Consider the following 18,280-nt stretch of genomic DNA (forward strand, 5'->3'; position numbering starts at 1 on the left):
ATCACCGAGGAACTGTAAGCTTTTTGTTGGGGTCAGTGTGTCAGTGCTTCTCCCTAAAGCCACCTGCATAACAGGAATGTCGGACGTGGAGCAGGCCAAAATGCAGATGATGATGATGTCAGTGCAGCTGCTCTGGACAGCCGTCTATGCTGTGCCCTGCTGGGTCAGGCTTCACAGACATGACAGCCAGGATCGGGTGAGGGGGCGCCCTCACCTCACAATGCAGGAACAGCAGAGCCACCGGCCAGGGCCAACAGCTAGGAATCAACAGAGCCAGGCCTACCTATCCACATGGCCTGCTCCCAGGCACAGCAAACACCCCGGTGGCTCAGCTGCCACATGCATGTGCACGCATACACCACAGACACACCACACATTCCATACACACATACACACCACACATTCCATACACACATACACACCACACATCCCATAAACATATACACACCACACACCACACATCCCATACACACATACACACCACACACCACACATCCCATACACACATACACACCACACATACACACCACACATCCCATACACACGTACACACCACACACCACACATCCCATACACACATACACACTACACACCACACATCCCATACACACATACACACCACACATCCCATACACACATACACACCACACACCACACATCCCATACACACATACACACCGCACACCACACATCCCATACACACACACAACACATATACACACCACACATCTCACACACATACACACCACACATCCCATACACATCGTATATCCCATACACACCACACATCCCATAAACATATACACACCACACACCATATATCCCATACACACCACACATCCCATGCACACATGCACACCACACACACTACACATACACACTACACATCCAATACACACATATACACCACACTCCACACATCCTGCACACATATACACATTACTTGCACACACACCACACATACACACCGTATATCCTATACACATATATACACCATACACCACACATCCCATACACACACACCACACATTACACATCCCATACACACACATACCCCACACATACACACCACATATCCCATACACACATATCCACTACACATCATGCATCCCACACACATTTACACATCACATGCACACACCATACATACACACTGCATATCCCATACACATAGACACACTACACACCACACATCCCATACACATATACAGACCACACACATATACTACACATCTCACACACATATACACACTACATATGCACACCACACATCCCATACACATATACACAGCACACACGTACACTACACATCCCATTCATATACACACACCACACACATACACACCCCATATACATATACACAGCATACGCATATACACTACACATACATATATACACACCACACACATACATGCACACACATACGACACACACAACACAGAACTACACACATAAACATACTACATGTACATAAATACACACACATGCCACACACAAACATACATATACATACATCACACACCACATATACCCCCCACATATATACAGACACCTGCACACACACAACACATGTACCACATGCACATATACACAAACATACACACATCAATTTCAGTTTTCCAAGGAAAGTTATTAAACTTCTGCTGCCTGATCTCACCGGTCTATTCCAAAACCTAGTACAAGATGTTATCTGATATAGCACAAAAGTCATTTACTTTAAGATCAAAACTGTCATGAAGTTCTGTGGAAGACATCATGATCCCTAAACATTTTGAACTATTTGACAAATTAGCAGACATAAAAATCCTACCCAAAAGGCAATCTGGAAGACTGTAAATTAAAATTTACTTTGAAATACGAAGCAATGAACCTGTTACATGATGGCCTCTCTTATCAAACATGGAAAAGCTTAGAGGTGGGCAGATCATTTTGTAATGCTATATCTCATGTTTGGGAAATTTGAAAAAGGGGAGGCTTTCCAACCGGGATGATCTGGGTTTGGATATGTTCATGCTGACAATACCTGCTGTCTTCACGAGGCATTCCAAGATAGTGGTAGTAGTAAATTGCAAGATGAATAACATAGAATTTTCAAAATTTGCTCCATGGACCACTGAACAATAATTCAACTATGAAGGGGGAAAGGAACTAAAAAAGCAAGGTGAACAAAATCCAAATAATATGCTTTCAGTTATTCCTCAAAGAAGAAAAAAAAGAAAACTTGAAAACCAATACTCCAGCCATTTGAAGTTTGGCAAACAGTTCTCGGCTTGAGACTTCTCTCACATTTGAACATGCTCGAGCTCAGCTGCAGCTAATGCTCAGATGCTGCTAGATAATATTTCTCCCCAGCTAAAATGGGGTTTATCGGTTCAGAAGAGATGCATTTCGCAGATAAAAACAACTTCCTCTAGTTGCTGATTAGATAAGCAGGCTCCGCATCCGTGCTCAAAAGCCTGCTGCCCAATCTCCAATTAGACCAGAGCGGCTGCTTTCTTTCCATGGTGAAAGCTGTCCCCAGCACCGCTCCTTCCCTCCCAGAGTGTAGAGGACTGTTACCACCATTTGTCTACTCCCCCACCCCCACTACCATGCTAGTCTTCTGCCTGAAACTCTAAAATGAAGGGGAGATTTGGCACCAGAATAGCCAATTAAAAATATGGTAATCCTCTTACAATTCCCACTGCAGTCTTAGAACTCATGGCTGAGTAAATAAATTTTTATTTCAATTGAATGAATAAAAAAGATGTATGCTTTTACACACTCAATCATTTGTTCTGGAGTCCAGAGGGAAAATACCTAGATTTTGTTTTTCTACTTTTTTTTTTTTTCAATTAGGCTGGGGTAAATCAAATTCTGTTCAAACTATTCAACGTGAAGGACCTAAGTTGTGCTGATTCAGTTTCTATCTCTCAGTGCTGCCAGGGAGCCTAGAGCCTATGCCTCTGAACACCACACTGTGAGATGCAAGCTGAAATAAACCACTCATGAAACCATGGCGATCTCCTCACAGCTCCAGGAGTTGGCTGCTCCAGTGCGTAGAGCCACAGAAGCACATTCTGGAATGTACCAGGGCATATAGAAATATACCTTATCTCCCTATATTCAAACTCACATGTCCTCCTGCCTGAATAACTACTGCCTGAGGTTGTCCCGATTATCAAGCCAGGTAGCAAGTCAATTAGTAAGCCCTGTCCCAGGCCCATATGCGCCTCAATCCTTTGGCCTTCCATGGATTCAACCAACCCATCTCCGCTTACATCAATCATGGTCCCAGTTCAGTCCTACAGCATTCCTGTGCCTCTGCCCTGGGTTTTTTCTTCAATTCTACTCTAAGCCCTAAATTTGCCTGTCCTCTTTCTCAAGGGTGGCCATCCCGTTTTCTAGCCTGGAATCTTTCTTCTCTGTCCTTTGGTCTTTTGCTCCTCTGTTCCGCCCACCCAAACACCTCCCTTGCGGCCTTATTTCATGGGGGAGGAATGCCCTTACTCACACCTCCAGACCTGTGTGCTTGTCAATAGAATCCTAGTGGCTGAGGACCCTTGGTTAATTTAGGACACGGAAATGTGTACAAGAGAGAAGTCAGTAACTGGCAAAAATGTATGTATAAAGAAGGAAGAAAAAAATGCAAGAATTACTGAATAAGGGAAGAAAATAACTAAGCTTTTACTTTTCTCACACAAAACACTTATCTGCTCTCCAGACCCCAACCCAACCCTGACATAATTCCTAAATGAAAAACTTTTAAGAGCCCCTGCTCAAGAGTTTTCAGAACAAGTCTCAATTCATTTTTTCACTTCTCTAGCATGTGTGCCATGGCTGACTGAGTAAATCTGGGGTTGCCTCAAGAGGTCACTGAGTGCATCCTCGGCTTTAAACAGTTTCATACACAACCACTTCAGAGAGGTGAGAGTTCTCTAGTTTTTAAAAAGACCACTTCAGAAGAACAAGCTAGAGTCTCATTAAATAGACCATTCTGATGACTAAACCTCTCCTTGCCAAAAGGAGAGTAAAGACCACATCTCTCCTTTAAGTCTAACTTAAATTCTTCAAGCAGCACTTTAAATCATTTGTTTCATTTTCTTCAGACCTGGAAGAAAATGGAGGCCAACTGAGGGCTGCAGGGCTGCTCTGCCCTCTGGCTCTGTCTCCTTCTCCCCAAACTTACACACAAACCTAGAATGTTCCTTCCACACTGAATGAAGCAATGAGGTGTGAAGCCATTACTTGCTTATTCTGGGAGTAACTCACCAATCAGTGTAACTTCGCACCCTCGTCATAGGGGACTGATTTCCACCATTCCCATCAATTTGTTTATTAATATGGTCTGTTATCCTTGTTGCGATTACATTTGTCTAAAACTGAAGGATGCCAGTGGTCATAACAGCTCACAGCCTTCCAAAAGTGTTCCTTGTCACTTTCTAAAGCAGACACCCTTGTAATCTATTATTAGCAAATAATTTCCCACTTTTTTTCTTTTTTGCATCTTTTAGCCTCTCACCATTTCTCCTTGAAATTTCAACAGTGACAGCTCGACTTGGACTTGAGTCAGGTGGCGGCCAGCACCCTACTCTGTCCTGTAGTCTTGCCCTATTCTAACAAATTCCTCCTTTCTCTTCTGGCTGTTTTCAGTTTGCTTATTCTTTGGACCATTTTTTTTTTAAACTAAGAAATCTCTCTTCTATCCTTGGTGCTGGTCATCTGTTCTCTCCCTTTTCCCAACTGAAGCTACGATAGCTTCCTTTACCCTTCTTGTAAATCTTTGAAATTTCTATTTTGCACAAGTTACATTTCTTTTTTTTGTCCTTTTTACTTTGTGTCTTTGCTACTCTGTCTTCAACAAATTGTGTCTATGTATGTTCCATCTAACCCTCGAGGCCATTCTGTGATGCGGGTTCAGTTGCTATTGCCACCTTCAAAAGAGGAAACTGAGGCTCAGAGAAGAAAAGCCTTGCCAGAAGCTCCAGGCCAGGGAGGAGGGGGCCTGCACCTGTCCCTTCTGAGGTGTGCCTTACCCACAGGGCACTCTCCGCCCCTGCTGTTCACCCTGCAGTTCAGCAACTCCATTTCCTCCTGCCGGCCCCACTGCTTCTGTCTTTTCATTTCCTGCTGTGCACTCTTTACAATCCTTTGCACTGACGACTTATTCCCATGGAATAATGTGATGAAATATGGTACCCAGGTTATTTCCTTTATCCACGAATTCCCCTACCTTTTTATATTGTTTCCTAATTTCTCTACATACTTCATTTATTTAATGCCATATACTATAAATTAACGAACAGCCTGTCACCACATATGAAAGCTGGCTGGTTTCCTTCCAGAACCATCAAGGGTGGTCTCTAAACTCAGCTCTGTGAAGAGCCCTCTCTTCCCTCCATGTCTCCTTGGGTTCTTCGGTCTTGTAGGATCCTCTCCCTCCCTCACTTCCTCTTCTCAAGTCTCTCCTTTGTGTTGTGCCCAGTTTGTCATGTGGGCTTTTGCATCTTTTTAGCTTTCTTTATAGTAACCTATCACTCCTGTGGCCTCTAGCTCCACTGAGGAGCATTCATTCTCCCAAATCATCTCAGTGCCCACGTCACACAGCTGTCCCCGCCTGTCCACAGGGCTGCATCAACTGCTATTTACAAGCCAAGCCAAGCCAAGCAAAGAGATTTTCTAGGGTTTTTAAATTTCACAATTCTGAAATCATATTTTCTAAATTTCATCCTGAAGGAAAAGTAGACTGAAAATCATGTCAAACATGATAAAGGGCAGGATCAGGACCCATGGGCAATGACAAACCTGCCCCTGACTCCAAGGTGACACCTGTGCTGGGGGCAGCTGGGACCGAGGGCAGGACTTTGAACCAAGAGACAGCTCTGGGAACCCATCAGTAATGCCAACCAGATGCTGGGTGATCTCCCACCCAGGAAAACCCACCAACAATATGATGTCCATAAGGGAGAGGATACTGACACTGTTTTGAAGGCACGTGTGCTATTCTTCACTCTCCAGGAATCGGCCTGACTTTCAGTTCTCTAAAGATGCCCCAGCCACGATGGCTCACAGCCTCTAAGGGCAGCTGCAGGGATTCCAGGGAGAGCCCATCTCTTTCTCTACTGTGACCCAAGCCGGCGTCCTCACTCTGACATCCAGGCTCTCCGTTCATTTACATGGTTAATGGATCATTTCTTCTGGTTCAGTCCCTGAGCCTCTCTGTGTTCTTGGGCAGGGTATGAACATCTGTTTGCTCCTGTGTTAAGCAGGGAGAACAGTACTCTTGGCGCTGGGTGCTTCAGGGACTAAAAAAATCAGGGAACATCACCACCCAATGACTATTCCTGTGCCACTTTTGCGAACTTTTATCATATCTATGTACTACTATTGACTTGATGTTTTTATTTAAACTGATTTTTTAATTCATATAAATGTGTTTTGAAAGGAACCCTTGGAGTGGTACAGTGCATCGTAAAACCAGTATCACTTGCAATACATAGAAGACAATCTCAAAAACAAATACATAAATTAAAATGAAACATGATCATTTGCATCCCAACTTTGGAAAACCCTGAAATGATATATGTATCTTTCTTTGGTAGAATAGAGTGGGTAATCCACAAGTTCGTTTCTCTTCCCCTCTACTTTCCCAAATATAGTAGCCATTTTCCAATAGGGTAAAATAATTCATAAATGTACTTGTTTTCTGGATTCATCTATACCAAATGGCTTTAGCCACCATCTTTATCTGTTTGTGCCATTAACTGTGCTGCTGAGTTAAAAAAAAAAAAGAACCATTATACCTAGTCTACTTGGTTTCTAAGACACATAAAAAACATACAAAATATGTTTTCTTTTTTTTAATTTTTCTTTTTTTTTTTTTTGAGACGGAATCTGGCTCTGTCACCCAGGCTGGAGTGCAGTGGTGCAATCTCAGCTTGCTGCAAGCTCCGCCTCCCAGGTTCACACCATTCTCCTGCCTCAGCCTCCTGAGTAGCTGGGACTACAGGCACCCGCCACTACGCTTGGCTAATTTTTTGTATTTTTAGTAGAGACAGGGTTTCACCGTGTTAGCCAGGATGGTCTCAATTTCCTGACCTCGTGATCCACCCGCCTTGGCCTCCCAAAGTGCTGGGATTACAGGCATGAGCCACCGTGCCCGGCCCAAAGTATGTTTTCCATACATGTTGATAAAATTCTCAGTTATCACATTTTCCCATTATTGCATTAGGATGTCCTATAGACAGACAGTTGAGGTGATTTTCATAAGCCTGAGAATTTTACAGACCTGTTCCCTCCTTGGCTATGGGGGTTTATGTAGCTGACCCACATTGATCCAGTCTACCTCATTTTACCTGTATGTCCTTCATGATATTCTTTTGTGCCAATAGGTGGCTCTCAGTATCACAGCTCTTTCTCTTTTTAAAGAAGAAAATAGGTATTCCAGGGAACTGCTGACTCATTAGCTCATGAGAACATGGTATAATGGAGCGAGAACTAGTCTTTGAGTCAGAAATTGAGTTCAATTCTGACTCTGTCATTTGACCTTGGTTAATTCACTGAACTTCTCTCAGTATTTGGTTTCTTGAAATAAAGAGGGTGGGTGAAGTTTTCCAAACACGAACTGTCGCATGTGTAAGTTAACCAGTGGAGTTGCAAATGGTTCCACACGCACTTTTTTATGGAAAAGGTATGTAAATGTGTGCTTCGATTTTTTTTCTAACATTAAAAAATTACCATTTATGAAACTTTCTATTTTCAGTTAAATCTGAAATTTAAGAACTAGAGATTAGAGGGATAACCTAAAATGGCCAGATGTGGCTTTTTCTAACCCCAAACACCGAAGAGCACTGTTGCCAAAACACATAAGTGTGTAATTTTCACGATCTACAATCTATAATATTTGACATTCCTTCAAGTGCAGTGAGGACAGAGGACAGTGACAGAGATGCGTCCCTGGGCAGGATTGCTCCTCAACTTGGACATTTTACGGGGTGTGTGGCTCGCACAGCCATGCTGGCCTGTGAGTGTCCATCCTCCCACACACCAGAGGACCCCCATCCTGCTGATCTCTGTGCCATATTTCTTTAATATGCCGGTTGAGGGAACACAATGGATAAAATGACTTGCATCCCTTCATCACTGTCTTGGAAAAATACAAAGTGATAAAGGTTTCACAGGCACAGAGGCCGCTGGAGACCCACTTACCCACGACTCTGTCACTCTTGGAGCTTTGCTGTCCTCCCGAGGTGGTGGAGAGGTCCTCGGGGATTGGCATGGGCTCATCGCCCTCATCTGGAGTATCGCTTACAGGGGGGCTTTCCTTCCCTGATGAGAAAGAAGAAGTGTGAGTCTCGGGCGGTCATGGTCAAGGTGCCTGGGCTTCCCCCTGGCCTTTGGCTTGAGAGGGTGGCATGATGAGGCAGGTATTGGGTGGAGCCAGTGCTTCTCTGCTGGGATGCATATACCTTCTTCTTTTTATAAAAAAAAGTCACTTCTCCCCACACAAGACAAATGAGAGAACACAGATGTGCAAAAGGGAAGAAATACAATCACCTATAATCCCAGACACTGCCACTCTTAAAATCATCTTTATATACTATAAATAATATGAGGTGACATTATTTTGTTTTTCAAAATGAACTAGCTTTTAGACATTCTCATGTATGTATTTCCATGCTCAGGGTCATATTTCCATAATTTCATTTATAATGGGTACACTAGGATTTATTTAAATTCTTTTCCCATTTTTGAGTCCATATTGCTTTCTGTCCTTTTTTAATTATTAAACAACACTGTAATGAACATCCTAATAGCCAATCTTTGCACATATTCCTAATAATCACCACAGTATAAATATCTAGACGTTTCATCACTGCCTAAAAGGCATCTATATTTTTAAGGTTCTTCCTATCTTTTGTCAACTTTTCCACATAAGCTTGTTCCAATTTACCCCCGCGATGAGCTTGCCGCACCACTCCCTCCTATCAATTTGTGTTTGAGGATACCACACCAAGTATTCTGCTCAGAGCTATACATTCTGCCATCTGCTCACTTTCTTTGCAAGAACCAGGGAATATCTTACCAGCTGCTTAGTTTGACTTAACTTAGTGGGGAGAAGAAGACTGGACAGGGAATGGAAGGGAACCCCATGCCTACTGGGAAAATGATCCCCTCTCCGCATGCAAAGGGAGTCTGCTAATGCAAATTCTTCTCTTTGAAATAGGAAAATAAAATATAATCCACACAAATACAAAAATTGCTTACACTATACAAAGTGGGATTTACAAAATGAAATCGGGTTTTACGGAATACCTGTATTTATTTTGATTGGATTAGAATTAAATTTGACCAGAGGCTCTAGCATTGGGGAATCACTCCTGCTCTGAAGAATCCAACCTTCCTTGGGAAGCCATAAATAGTAGGAAATGCTCTTTTCTCCACTGAAGCTGCAACTCCTATAGTTTCCACCCTTCCAGACCTAACTTAAACTTGAATTGAGACACAACCCACATGCAAGAAACAGATGATGTGAACTAAGGCAGTATAGCTACGTGTGGAAGACCATTTTAGATGAAGGCCCTGAAGAAGTCTAACGAAACAGCAACAGCCTGGGAGAGTGTGCCTGCTGACTGAGCTGGCAACAGGCAAAATGATATGAACACACAGACAAACCTAGATTTTTGAGAGCGTGTGCAAATGATGAACCAAACATTAAAATGTCTGAAAAGCATGACTAGGTATTGTGTGAAATGTCCTTGTTTATTTGAATAAACCTTCCACAAGAGTAACACCAGCATTTCAGACGACTGGCAAGACCAGTAAAATCATCCTCAGTATATAAAACAACCCTTCCTGGAATATTTAAAATAGAACCTGCACAGGCACCAAGCCTATGCTCTGGGGAATACTACTTCATTCTCTGGAAAACAGACATCACAATTTAATATTCCAGCTTAGCTGTAATTACCACAGTTGGCATATTTTCAGAAAGAGCATTATTGGGTATATTTGGATAGCCAATACAAAATGAATAGTTAAAGATGGAGCAGGATTATAAGAATTTCCCAAGGAAAAACAAAAGGCCAGAGAGATATTGATTGAAAGTGCTCATGTTATGCTAAAGCCTTGGAAATGTGCATTAAGTCAGTACTATTTTCATTGCTGTAAATAGAATTTTTTTTTTTTTTTTTGAGATGGATCTTGCTCTGTCACCCAGGCTGGAGTGCAGTGGCGCGATCTTGGCTCACTGCAAGCTCCACCTCCCAGGTTCAAGCCATTCTCCTGCCTCAGCCTCCTGAGTAGCTGGGACCACAGGTGTCCGCCACCATGCCCGACTAATATTTTGTATTTTTTTAGTAGAGACAGGGTTTCACCGTGTTAGCCAAGATGGTCTCGATCTCCTGACCTCGTGATCTGCCTGCCTTGGCCTCCCAAAGTGCTGGGATTACAGGCATGAACCACTGCGCCCGGCCTATAAATAGAAAATTTTTAAAGTAATAATTGCTAAATATCTTAGTGGTTTCACCTCTTTCATAAATGGGGAAAAACTCCAAATAGGAGAACGCGGGAGGTATATGAAGCACCTCACAACTCTTATTTTTGTATAAGATGACTTCCTAGAGCAATGGTGTTCAAACTTCCAGGACTTTATGAAAGGTTGTCGGAGGAATACTTTTTTTTTTTGGTGGCAGCGGGGGTGGGGGTAAGAATAACAAAATAATCTTACACAGAACTGTAATATACACAAAGGTCATCTACATAAAGTGGGGACCTTGCAATTTGGAGAGACAGGGACCCAGGCCACTTGCCTTCTTGAAGACCTGCTAAAGTACCTTCATAGAAATGACCATGGAGCCTCCTGGCCTGACATGCTATCCCAATGAGTAAACACGTACAGGGCATGTGGGGTGTGCACATGCCTCATGATTAACCAGCTGTCATGATTAACCAGCTGTCATTATTATGGGGTGGAGGTAGGAGGTTGAGAAACTAAACTTTATTGACTCTTTTCCTCCTATAGCTTTTCCCTGTCTTCACGCTGGGGCACTGCAGGATGCTCTGAGATGCCCTTAGATGCATGGGGCCCTGGAACCAAGTGAGGATCATAAAGAATCAGGACTTACCCAATGAAGAAATGTCATACTTTCTGCTCAGTGCATGCTAAAATACATCCAAATAATCTTAGTTACTTTTATTAAAAAATTTAACTGCTGTATCTATGAGAAAACAAGATCCACTACAATTTGTTGAGGATGGTTCATAATAACAGGTGTGCTTCTTAAGAATTATATCTGCCTTCAGTTCCTGCACTGAACTAAATGTCAGTGCTCCAGTGTCCCTGATCTTGCATCTCAGGACATTTATTTTTTTCAACATGGGGGAGAAAAAGGAATAATGAAACAGTAGGGATCGCAATTCTAAAATACCATGGGTCAGACTGATCAATAGGAACTCTATATGCAGAAGAAACCACATGAGGAGAAGGGAGAATAAAAAATCAGTCTTGGTATGTACAGGGGCATCTAGTAAAGAGTCAGAACTGGATGGTAGTGAAGTGAGATATATTCACATGCCCACCAAGGGCCGTGTGTTAATTCAAGCTCGTCTTGCCTGAACTCAGTGATAGTTCTTAACAGGTTGTCTGATTTGCCTAAAAGCCCCAAAGTGTGAGTCCAGGCTGCTGAGACTTTCATCCCTCACGTGAGCCTCTGTACCCAGGGCCTCTCATCTTCTGTGACAGCTGAGGATCTCCACGATGAAAAGTTATCACTTCATGAAACCCATCATGATAGGCACAGTATTTTTATGCATTGATTTTAAACCAATTTGTCTGGTTAACCATTTAAAATGTACAAGTATGCAAGGATTATAAAACACTAAAAAATAAATGATTAAATCAAGCCAACAGACATCTCAAATACTAACACACAGTGACTAGGAGTTAGTTGACCCAGGATATAGTTCTGGCTTTCTGGTTTGACCAATTAGTTGTAAGACCAATGGGAACATGAGACTGGTCCCCTTTTTAAGACTCCTTTCCTCAAGTGGAAAAAGGAGGCTGAAAAACATGATTTTGGTCTATCCCACAGGGTTATGGTGAAGATAAAATAAAAATAATGTGCATGGATTCTAATATGCTAAGTAAACTTATGGTATTATTTGGTAAACTATATGTACATAGAAACATAAGGTATATATTGCACCAAGCTCCCACACTTTTCCTAAGAACATGTACAATGACATGCAAACACACAGAGATGGAGACAGCAAGACATCAAGTGTTTAAATAGAATAATTTAGAAGATGGAATACAATTTCACTTATTTAGAAAAGTGAAATAAACTTCTGGTTAAATTATAAAAATACACATTTACACTTAACTTACTTATGGCCTATGTTTCAAATAAAGCATTACCTATGAGAAGTGTTCTGGGAAAACTGGATGAGATATGGTATAATTAGCTTATAAACTGTAAGCAAATAATTTCTCAAGTAGATTATAATTCACTCAACAAAGTTCTGTGATCCCCCCCCTCCCAAATGCATGAGGTTTTATTATATACAATTGCCTAGGAGGATATAATTCTCTGGGTAAATACAAGCTCAAAATATAGAATCTCAACTCTATAAAGTAGTGGAGAAGCTTCCACTCTAGGGTCCAAGTGGGGATGACACCCCAGAGCAATCTCTGACTCCCTATTGACTTCTGGTCAGTTACTTAAATTCTCTGAGTCTCAGCTCCCTGCAGGTTGGAAATGATAACTGTATTTTCTTCTGTGGGTCCTTGTGAGGTTGAAATGAGAAAACACTTCGGGTAATGTTTGGTAAATACAAAGCATTTAATCAATGTCATTTACTATGCTTAACTTGATAAAATATTCCCATTGACACTGCAATATATACAAACCTTCTTTGTGTAAGCAGATTATATATATCTAAAGGTGTACTTCTGGTTTCCATATCCCCAAAAAACCACACTACAAATAGCATTAAACCAATATCCAATCTATATTTAGGGTCACAGGTGCCAGAGGAACCTTAGAGATCAACTGGCTCAAGTCCCTCCTGTTACAGATGATACTGTAGTGGTCCAGGAGGCAAAAATAACTGTCTCAGGTCCCATCGTGGGAGGTAGAGGTGGGATGCTGATGCAGGTCTCTCAGCTCCCACATCCTTCACTTTCCCACCGGCTGACTCTTTCCTTAGAAACCAAACCAAAAAATAACGCATAGGTATAACACGTATTTTGGAAAGACTGCCAAAAACACAAAAGAAAGAAAAACATGCTTTACCCAAAGACTTAGTGAGATGTGCCCTAAAGGAAAGGGTAGCTTGCTTTAGATATGCTCTCCTCCAAGTCTATCAGTAGCGATTTCTCAATACCCCGTGGATTCAAGTCAGTAAACACGTATGGAGTGTCTACTACTACACATCTGCGAGACACTGTAAACCAGGGTATGGCCCATATTTAGGATAAATCTCAAGGAACCAATAACCCAGTGCTTTGAAAAAAGCCAGATATTAAGTATTTATCTGTTTATCAAGCATTTCACATACATTAGGTTGAATCCTATGAAATTGCTGATACTTTAATATTTTATGGGAAAAGAGGATGATTTAGGAACATATTCTTGATAAGATTTCTTATAATCTATAACATAATCTTGATAAGATTTCTTACCAAGAATGTCAACTCCTATTTGGTTAAATGTACATCCTTATGCCATAACTGACTGTCATTTCTTCCAACTTTAGAAATGAAAAAAACAAATACTGGTTTTAACTGGAGAAGCAGAGATCAAACTCGAAGAAGTAGAAAAAGTATCCTTTGGTTCTTTACTAAAAGTGACATGACTCTTTAAGTGCTCTCATCATTATGTAGAGTGCTCAAAGGTTAACAGAAATCAAAAGTACTATGAGTGTTTTAGAAATAGGAATCCCTTTGGTAAGTGTACACAAACTAAATTTCAGACCAAATCATTTCAAACAAAAACAGAGTTTCCTTTTTCGGGAAGTCTTATGTAATAAGGTCTCCATTCTTGTCCCCGCCCCCAGCTACCCTATCCTTTGAACAGTCAGGGTGCAGAACAAATTACTTATTTTGTATAATGGTAAAGACAAGAAAACTACCAGAGGAGAATCAGGCTTTTGTTAGTTTTGTTACTAAGATATGAGATCAGAATACTGAGGGGCTATTCCTTATATAAACATTCTAGAGATGAATTCCTAGGTGTCAGCATTCAGCTTTGACTCGAGAATATCAGAGTGTAGACCCCTGCACTGGCCAAAGGGGTCTCATTTTCTTTAAATGCACCATGCAAAATACCAATTTAGAAGCTACCCAAAGTGAAAGCGACAAGGAAAAGAAGAGCAGAACAATGAAAGCATCTTTTTGGCCTCTGGAAATTTTTAACGTGCTTGGGTTTTTTGACACTCTGATCACTTCTAGTCACAGTCAGCAAACCCAGTGAATGAGATCCTCTTCCATGAGTGAGGATCACAGTCCTCGTCTACCAGTGTTTCCCAGACCAGCTCTCCGAGGCTGCAGTGAGAGGCTGGTGAAGCCAAATGAGAGGCTATAAAGAGCTAAACTGCTTTTCTCCCCATTTAACTCGTTTTTTGTTTTTGTGATTTTTTGTTTAAGAAACAAAGTAAATGCTTAAGGAAAACAAATTCAAATAATGCTAAAAGGTAGATGAAAAGCAAAGTTTTCCTTCTCCTCCTCCTCTTCCCTAACTCATCCCCTTCCTTCTACCATCAATCTTTCAAGAGGAAGTCCAGGTTAATAAATATCACCCCAGAATTTTCCTAAACGTTATGGGCAAGCATATAGAAAATGTGTATGTGTATGTAATTTATTTTCTTTTTAAAGAACGAGATCATACTTTGCATACCATCCAGAACCATGCTATTCTCACTTTCACATGTATTTGTACTTCTTTTCATACTAGTTCATTCATATCCTCCTTATTTTTAAGAGCTGTATGTGGAAGTACATGGATGTACCATAGTTTTAAAATACTGATAACAATGCTGCAGTGAACAAATGCTTAAATGCTCTGTGCACTTGTGAGAATATACCTCTGAGATATGTTCTTCAATGCAAAATTGATAAAATTGATATTTGGATTTATACCATTTTTGTTTATATAGACAATCACAAACTTTTGGACACATTTTCACTTTTACTAACTGTACCATGAAGTGCCTGAATACTACACTCTAAAAGTTAAAAAGCCACATGTTCTCACTCACATGTGGAAACTAACAAATGCTGCTGTCATCATTACAAGTAAAAAGTAGGACAGAGGCTAATAGAGGCTGGAAAGGTCGGGGGAGGGGAAGATAGGGAGAGATTTGTTAAAGGAGACAAAATTACAGCTAGGTAGGAGGAATAAGTTCTAGTGTTCTACACCATTGCAGGATGACTGTAGTCAACAATAATATATAGTTTCAAATAGCTAGAAGGAAGATGTTGAATGTTCCCAATACAAAGAAATGATAAATGTTTGAGATGATGAATATGCTGATTTACCTGATCCGATTACTATACATGGTATATATCACAACATCACTATGTACCCAATTATTTTGTGTCTATGTACACAATTATTTTGTGTCGATTAAAAAAATTAAAAATTAAGTGAAAATATTCAATGATATACAAAAAGAGAATTATATAATTCTCATTTGTGAGAATTATATTTAAGATATAAATGTGAGAATTACACAAAGAATGTGGCAATTATATTGTAATAAATATGAAGCCTAACTCTAAAAGAAAAATAAGCTAGCCTTTTGTTTGTTCTTTGCACCTGGGAGAGTTTAAGTCCAAAACCCGAAACGTGAATAGAGCGGCTGAGGAGTGGAGGAGAAGGTAGCCTGTGATTGGCAGATCTATCTCCAGTTCCATGGAACTCAGAAGATCCTCTCCTGCACCTTCTCCAGGGAAACCACCAAGCAGGGGAGCAGCCACACATAGGTCTTGGTCTTCATCAGGAGCACCGACTTGTGGAATCCCACAGAAACTTCAAAACACGAGGGCGCTCAGCCAAGGCAAGGTGCCACTGAGAGAACTTTCTCAAATAGAGGTCAGCTTCTGGGGCTGGCTGTGAGTCTGTGAGGCTCAAAAATATGAAATACCAAAAACCCCAAAGTCCATGAAAGCTGCTACTGGGGCTGACGCCTCTGGATACAGGGCCAGATAGAAAGCTGTCTTCCTATGTCCATGCATTGGGGAACAGTGCGGTTCTGTTGGTTTTGTTGGACTGGCTCACCGTCCATCCTCAGTACTGCCAAATGGTCACAGTCTGTGACCTACCCTTAGGCTTTTCCTACTACAGACTTCTCCACTTCCTGGGTCTCCTGGATGAGAAGAGCTATGGCCAATATGGCTTGAAAATATATATGGCAAAGGGGAGCAATGTTGTGTCCATGCTTAATGAACAAATAGTCATGACTGTGCCCAACAATTATGCTTTTCAAGCTTCTCTCTCTCTCTCTCTCTGTTTAAGTACCATCATTGGCATGTGTTTGGGTTTTAGACCAATCAGCCATTTTTCCTTCCAACAGTACGAAAATGTATTTAACTCTTCCCATTTTTTTTTCCTGAAGTTTAACAGTAAAACTAATTTCATCTTGGAGACTTTCTGTTCAGCTTCTCAAAGTGAGATAATTTGTAATGGGTGAAAGAAATACTCAGGCCAATTCCATCATGGTCTTTTCTTTGGCAGAATAGCCCCTATTCCTCCCCCATGAGCATACCAAGCACTCTGACTTCTGGCCCCAGGGAAGCTTTTCTCATGAACTTCCCACACAGGTATCTCATAAGGTCTCACCTGAAACTTGGGACATGTCTTGACCCTCATCAGCATCCATTGTCCTCAGGTTATCTGAGAAAGAGAGGAAGGGATTTTAGTTTAAAGCAAAAATACTAATAAGAGATGAGAAAGAGAGAGAGAGAGATAAAGAACCCCTATGCTATTTAACAACAAGGTTATCTAGCAAGAATAATGCATTTTCCTCCTCACATACTTGCTGGAGTATCAGACTGGCACAGACCTTGATCCTTTTAAAAACAGCATTACAAAGATGTATAAAAATATCATTACAAGCACAGGAGGACCAAATTTGTTATTTATTGTTAATTTCCTACTGCATAATAACCCAAAATGCAAACTGACTGCAACAAAATTAAGCAGAAAATTAAATGGCCCTGGGTCATTGTAGGCACAGAATTCATTCTCTTGGCTGATCCATAGTTATGTTCTTTCTAATTTACTGAGCATGCATCGATGAACCTTGAGTCAGCTTGGTGACACGCGTACAATCAGCAATCAAAAAACGAAGCAATTTGCTGAAGAATGTCTCATTTACCCAGGCAGGGCTGCATATCTGAGCAGCAACTGCACTACCTCCATCAATAATGAATACACCTCCAGCCTGGCAGATGGGCAATGCGGGCGCTCCTGTCTTTGTCCCTCAATCTTTCTGGGCCCTTGCCTCAGCCTTCACCAGCACTCTTACACGGGGAGAAGTGAAGCTCACTACGGCAGCAAAACAAGCCCAGGAGAGAGCCCAAGCCTTCCTGTTTTGCTGACAGATGGCTGGCTTCTCAGATCGGTTTAAATTAAAAAACAAAAAAACAAAGAAAAGAAAGAAACAACTGGGAAGATGCTGCCCTTTGATGGCCATAATGAATGTTCCACAGAGTGTACTACGAGCCAAAAACACCAGGGAGAGAACCCCAGCGTCAGTGGAGTAGAAACAAAAAGGTGTGCTGTGTTTTGCACTTGGGTCCTGGCCTGCCACTTGGCAGTCTCAGGTGCCCCAAGGTGGATGACAGCTGGCAGCTCCACAGATAAGAAAGCTATGGCCAGCAGAAGTTGACCTCAAGGAAATTTGCTCATTTATGCTCTGGTATATAACTTTCAGGAGAGCTCCTTCACTAACCAGAAAATGCAGTCTATTTGTTGACTCTAAACCAGGTTGTCCCCGTCCCCCTTTTTATTTTTGGCCACCTCTATCTCTGGTTCAGATGTGTGGATCTGAGCTGCAGCCTGCTTTCAGCAGAGACCTGAAAAACTGATGGATGATTCAGGGATCTTACCCTCTCAATTAGGCTGAAAACTGTGAGGGTAGAAGTGTTATATATATCTATCACTCCATGTATCTTTAATATCTTTTATGGTACATATGGAATATGTATTTTCAATTTCAGGAATATCAGTATTAGTCATGATGAGGATATAGATGATAGTCACTTTTTCTGGATGGGAGGGGTTTTCATCTATTTCTA

The 18,280-nt window shown here is 41.3% G+C and overlaps 1 protein-coding gene across 7 annotated transcripts in view; it reads right to left on the bottom strand.

Moving 5' to 3' along the window:
- Window positions 1-18,280, bottom strand: part of IKZF1 (IKAROS family zinc finger 1) — a 99,697-nt gene that overhangs the window by 68,482 nt on the left and 12,935 nt on the right. For all 7 annotated transcript variants that reach the window (XM_030796426.1, XM_030796424.1, XM_030796425.1 and 4 more), the window contains exons 2-3: window positions 16,821-16,874; window positions 8,188-8,307 (exon numbers count right to left, since the gene is read on the bottom strand). In XM_030796426.1, coding sequence (XP_030652286.1) covers window positions 8,188-8,307; window positions 16,821-16,860 — 160 coding nt within the window. In that variant the 5' untranslated portion in view covers window positions 16,861-16,874. The remainder of the gene's footprint in view (window positions 1-8,187; window positions 8,308-16,820; window positions 16,875-18,280) is intronic.

The sequence above is a fragment of the Nomascus leucogenys genome, chromosome 17 (assembly GCF_006542625.1).
Source record: "Nomascus leucogenys isolate Asia chromosome 17, Asia_NLE_v1, whole genome shotgun sequence".
NCBI classification, from domain to species: domain Eukaryota; kingdom Metazoa; phylum Chordata; class Mammalia; order Primates; family Hylobatidae; genus Nomascus; species Nomascus leucogenys.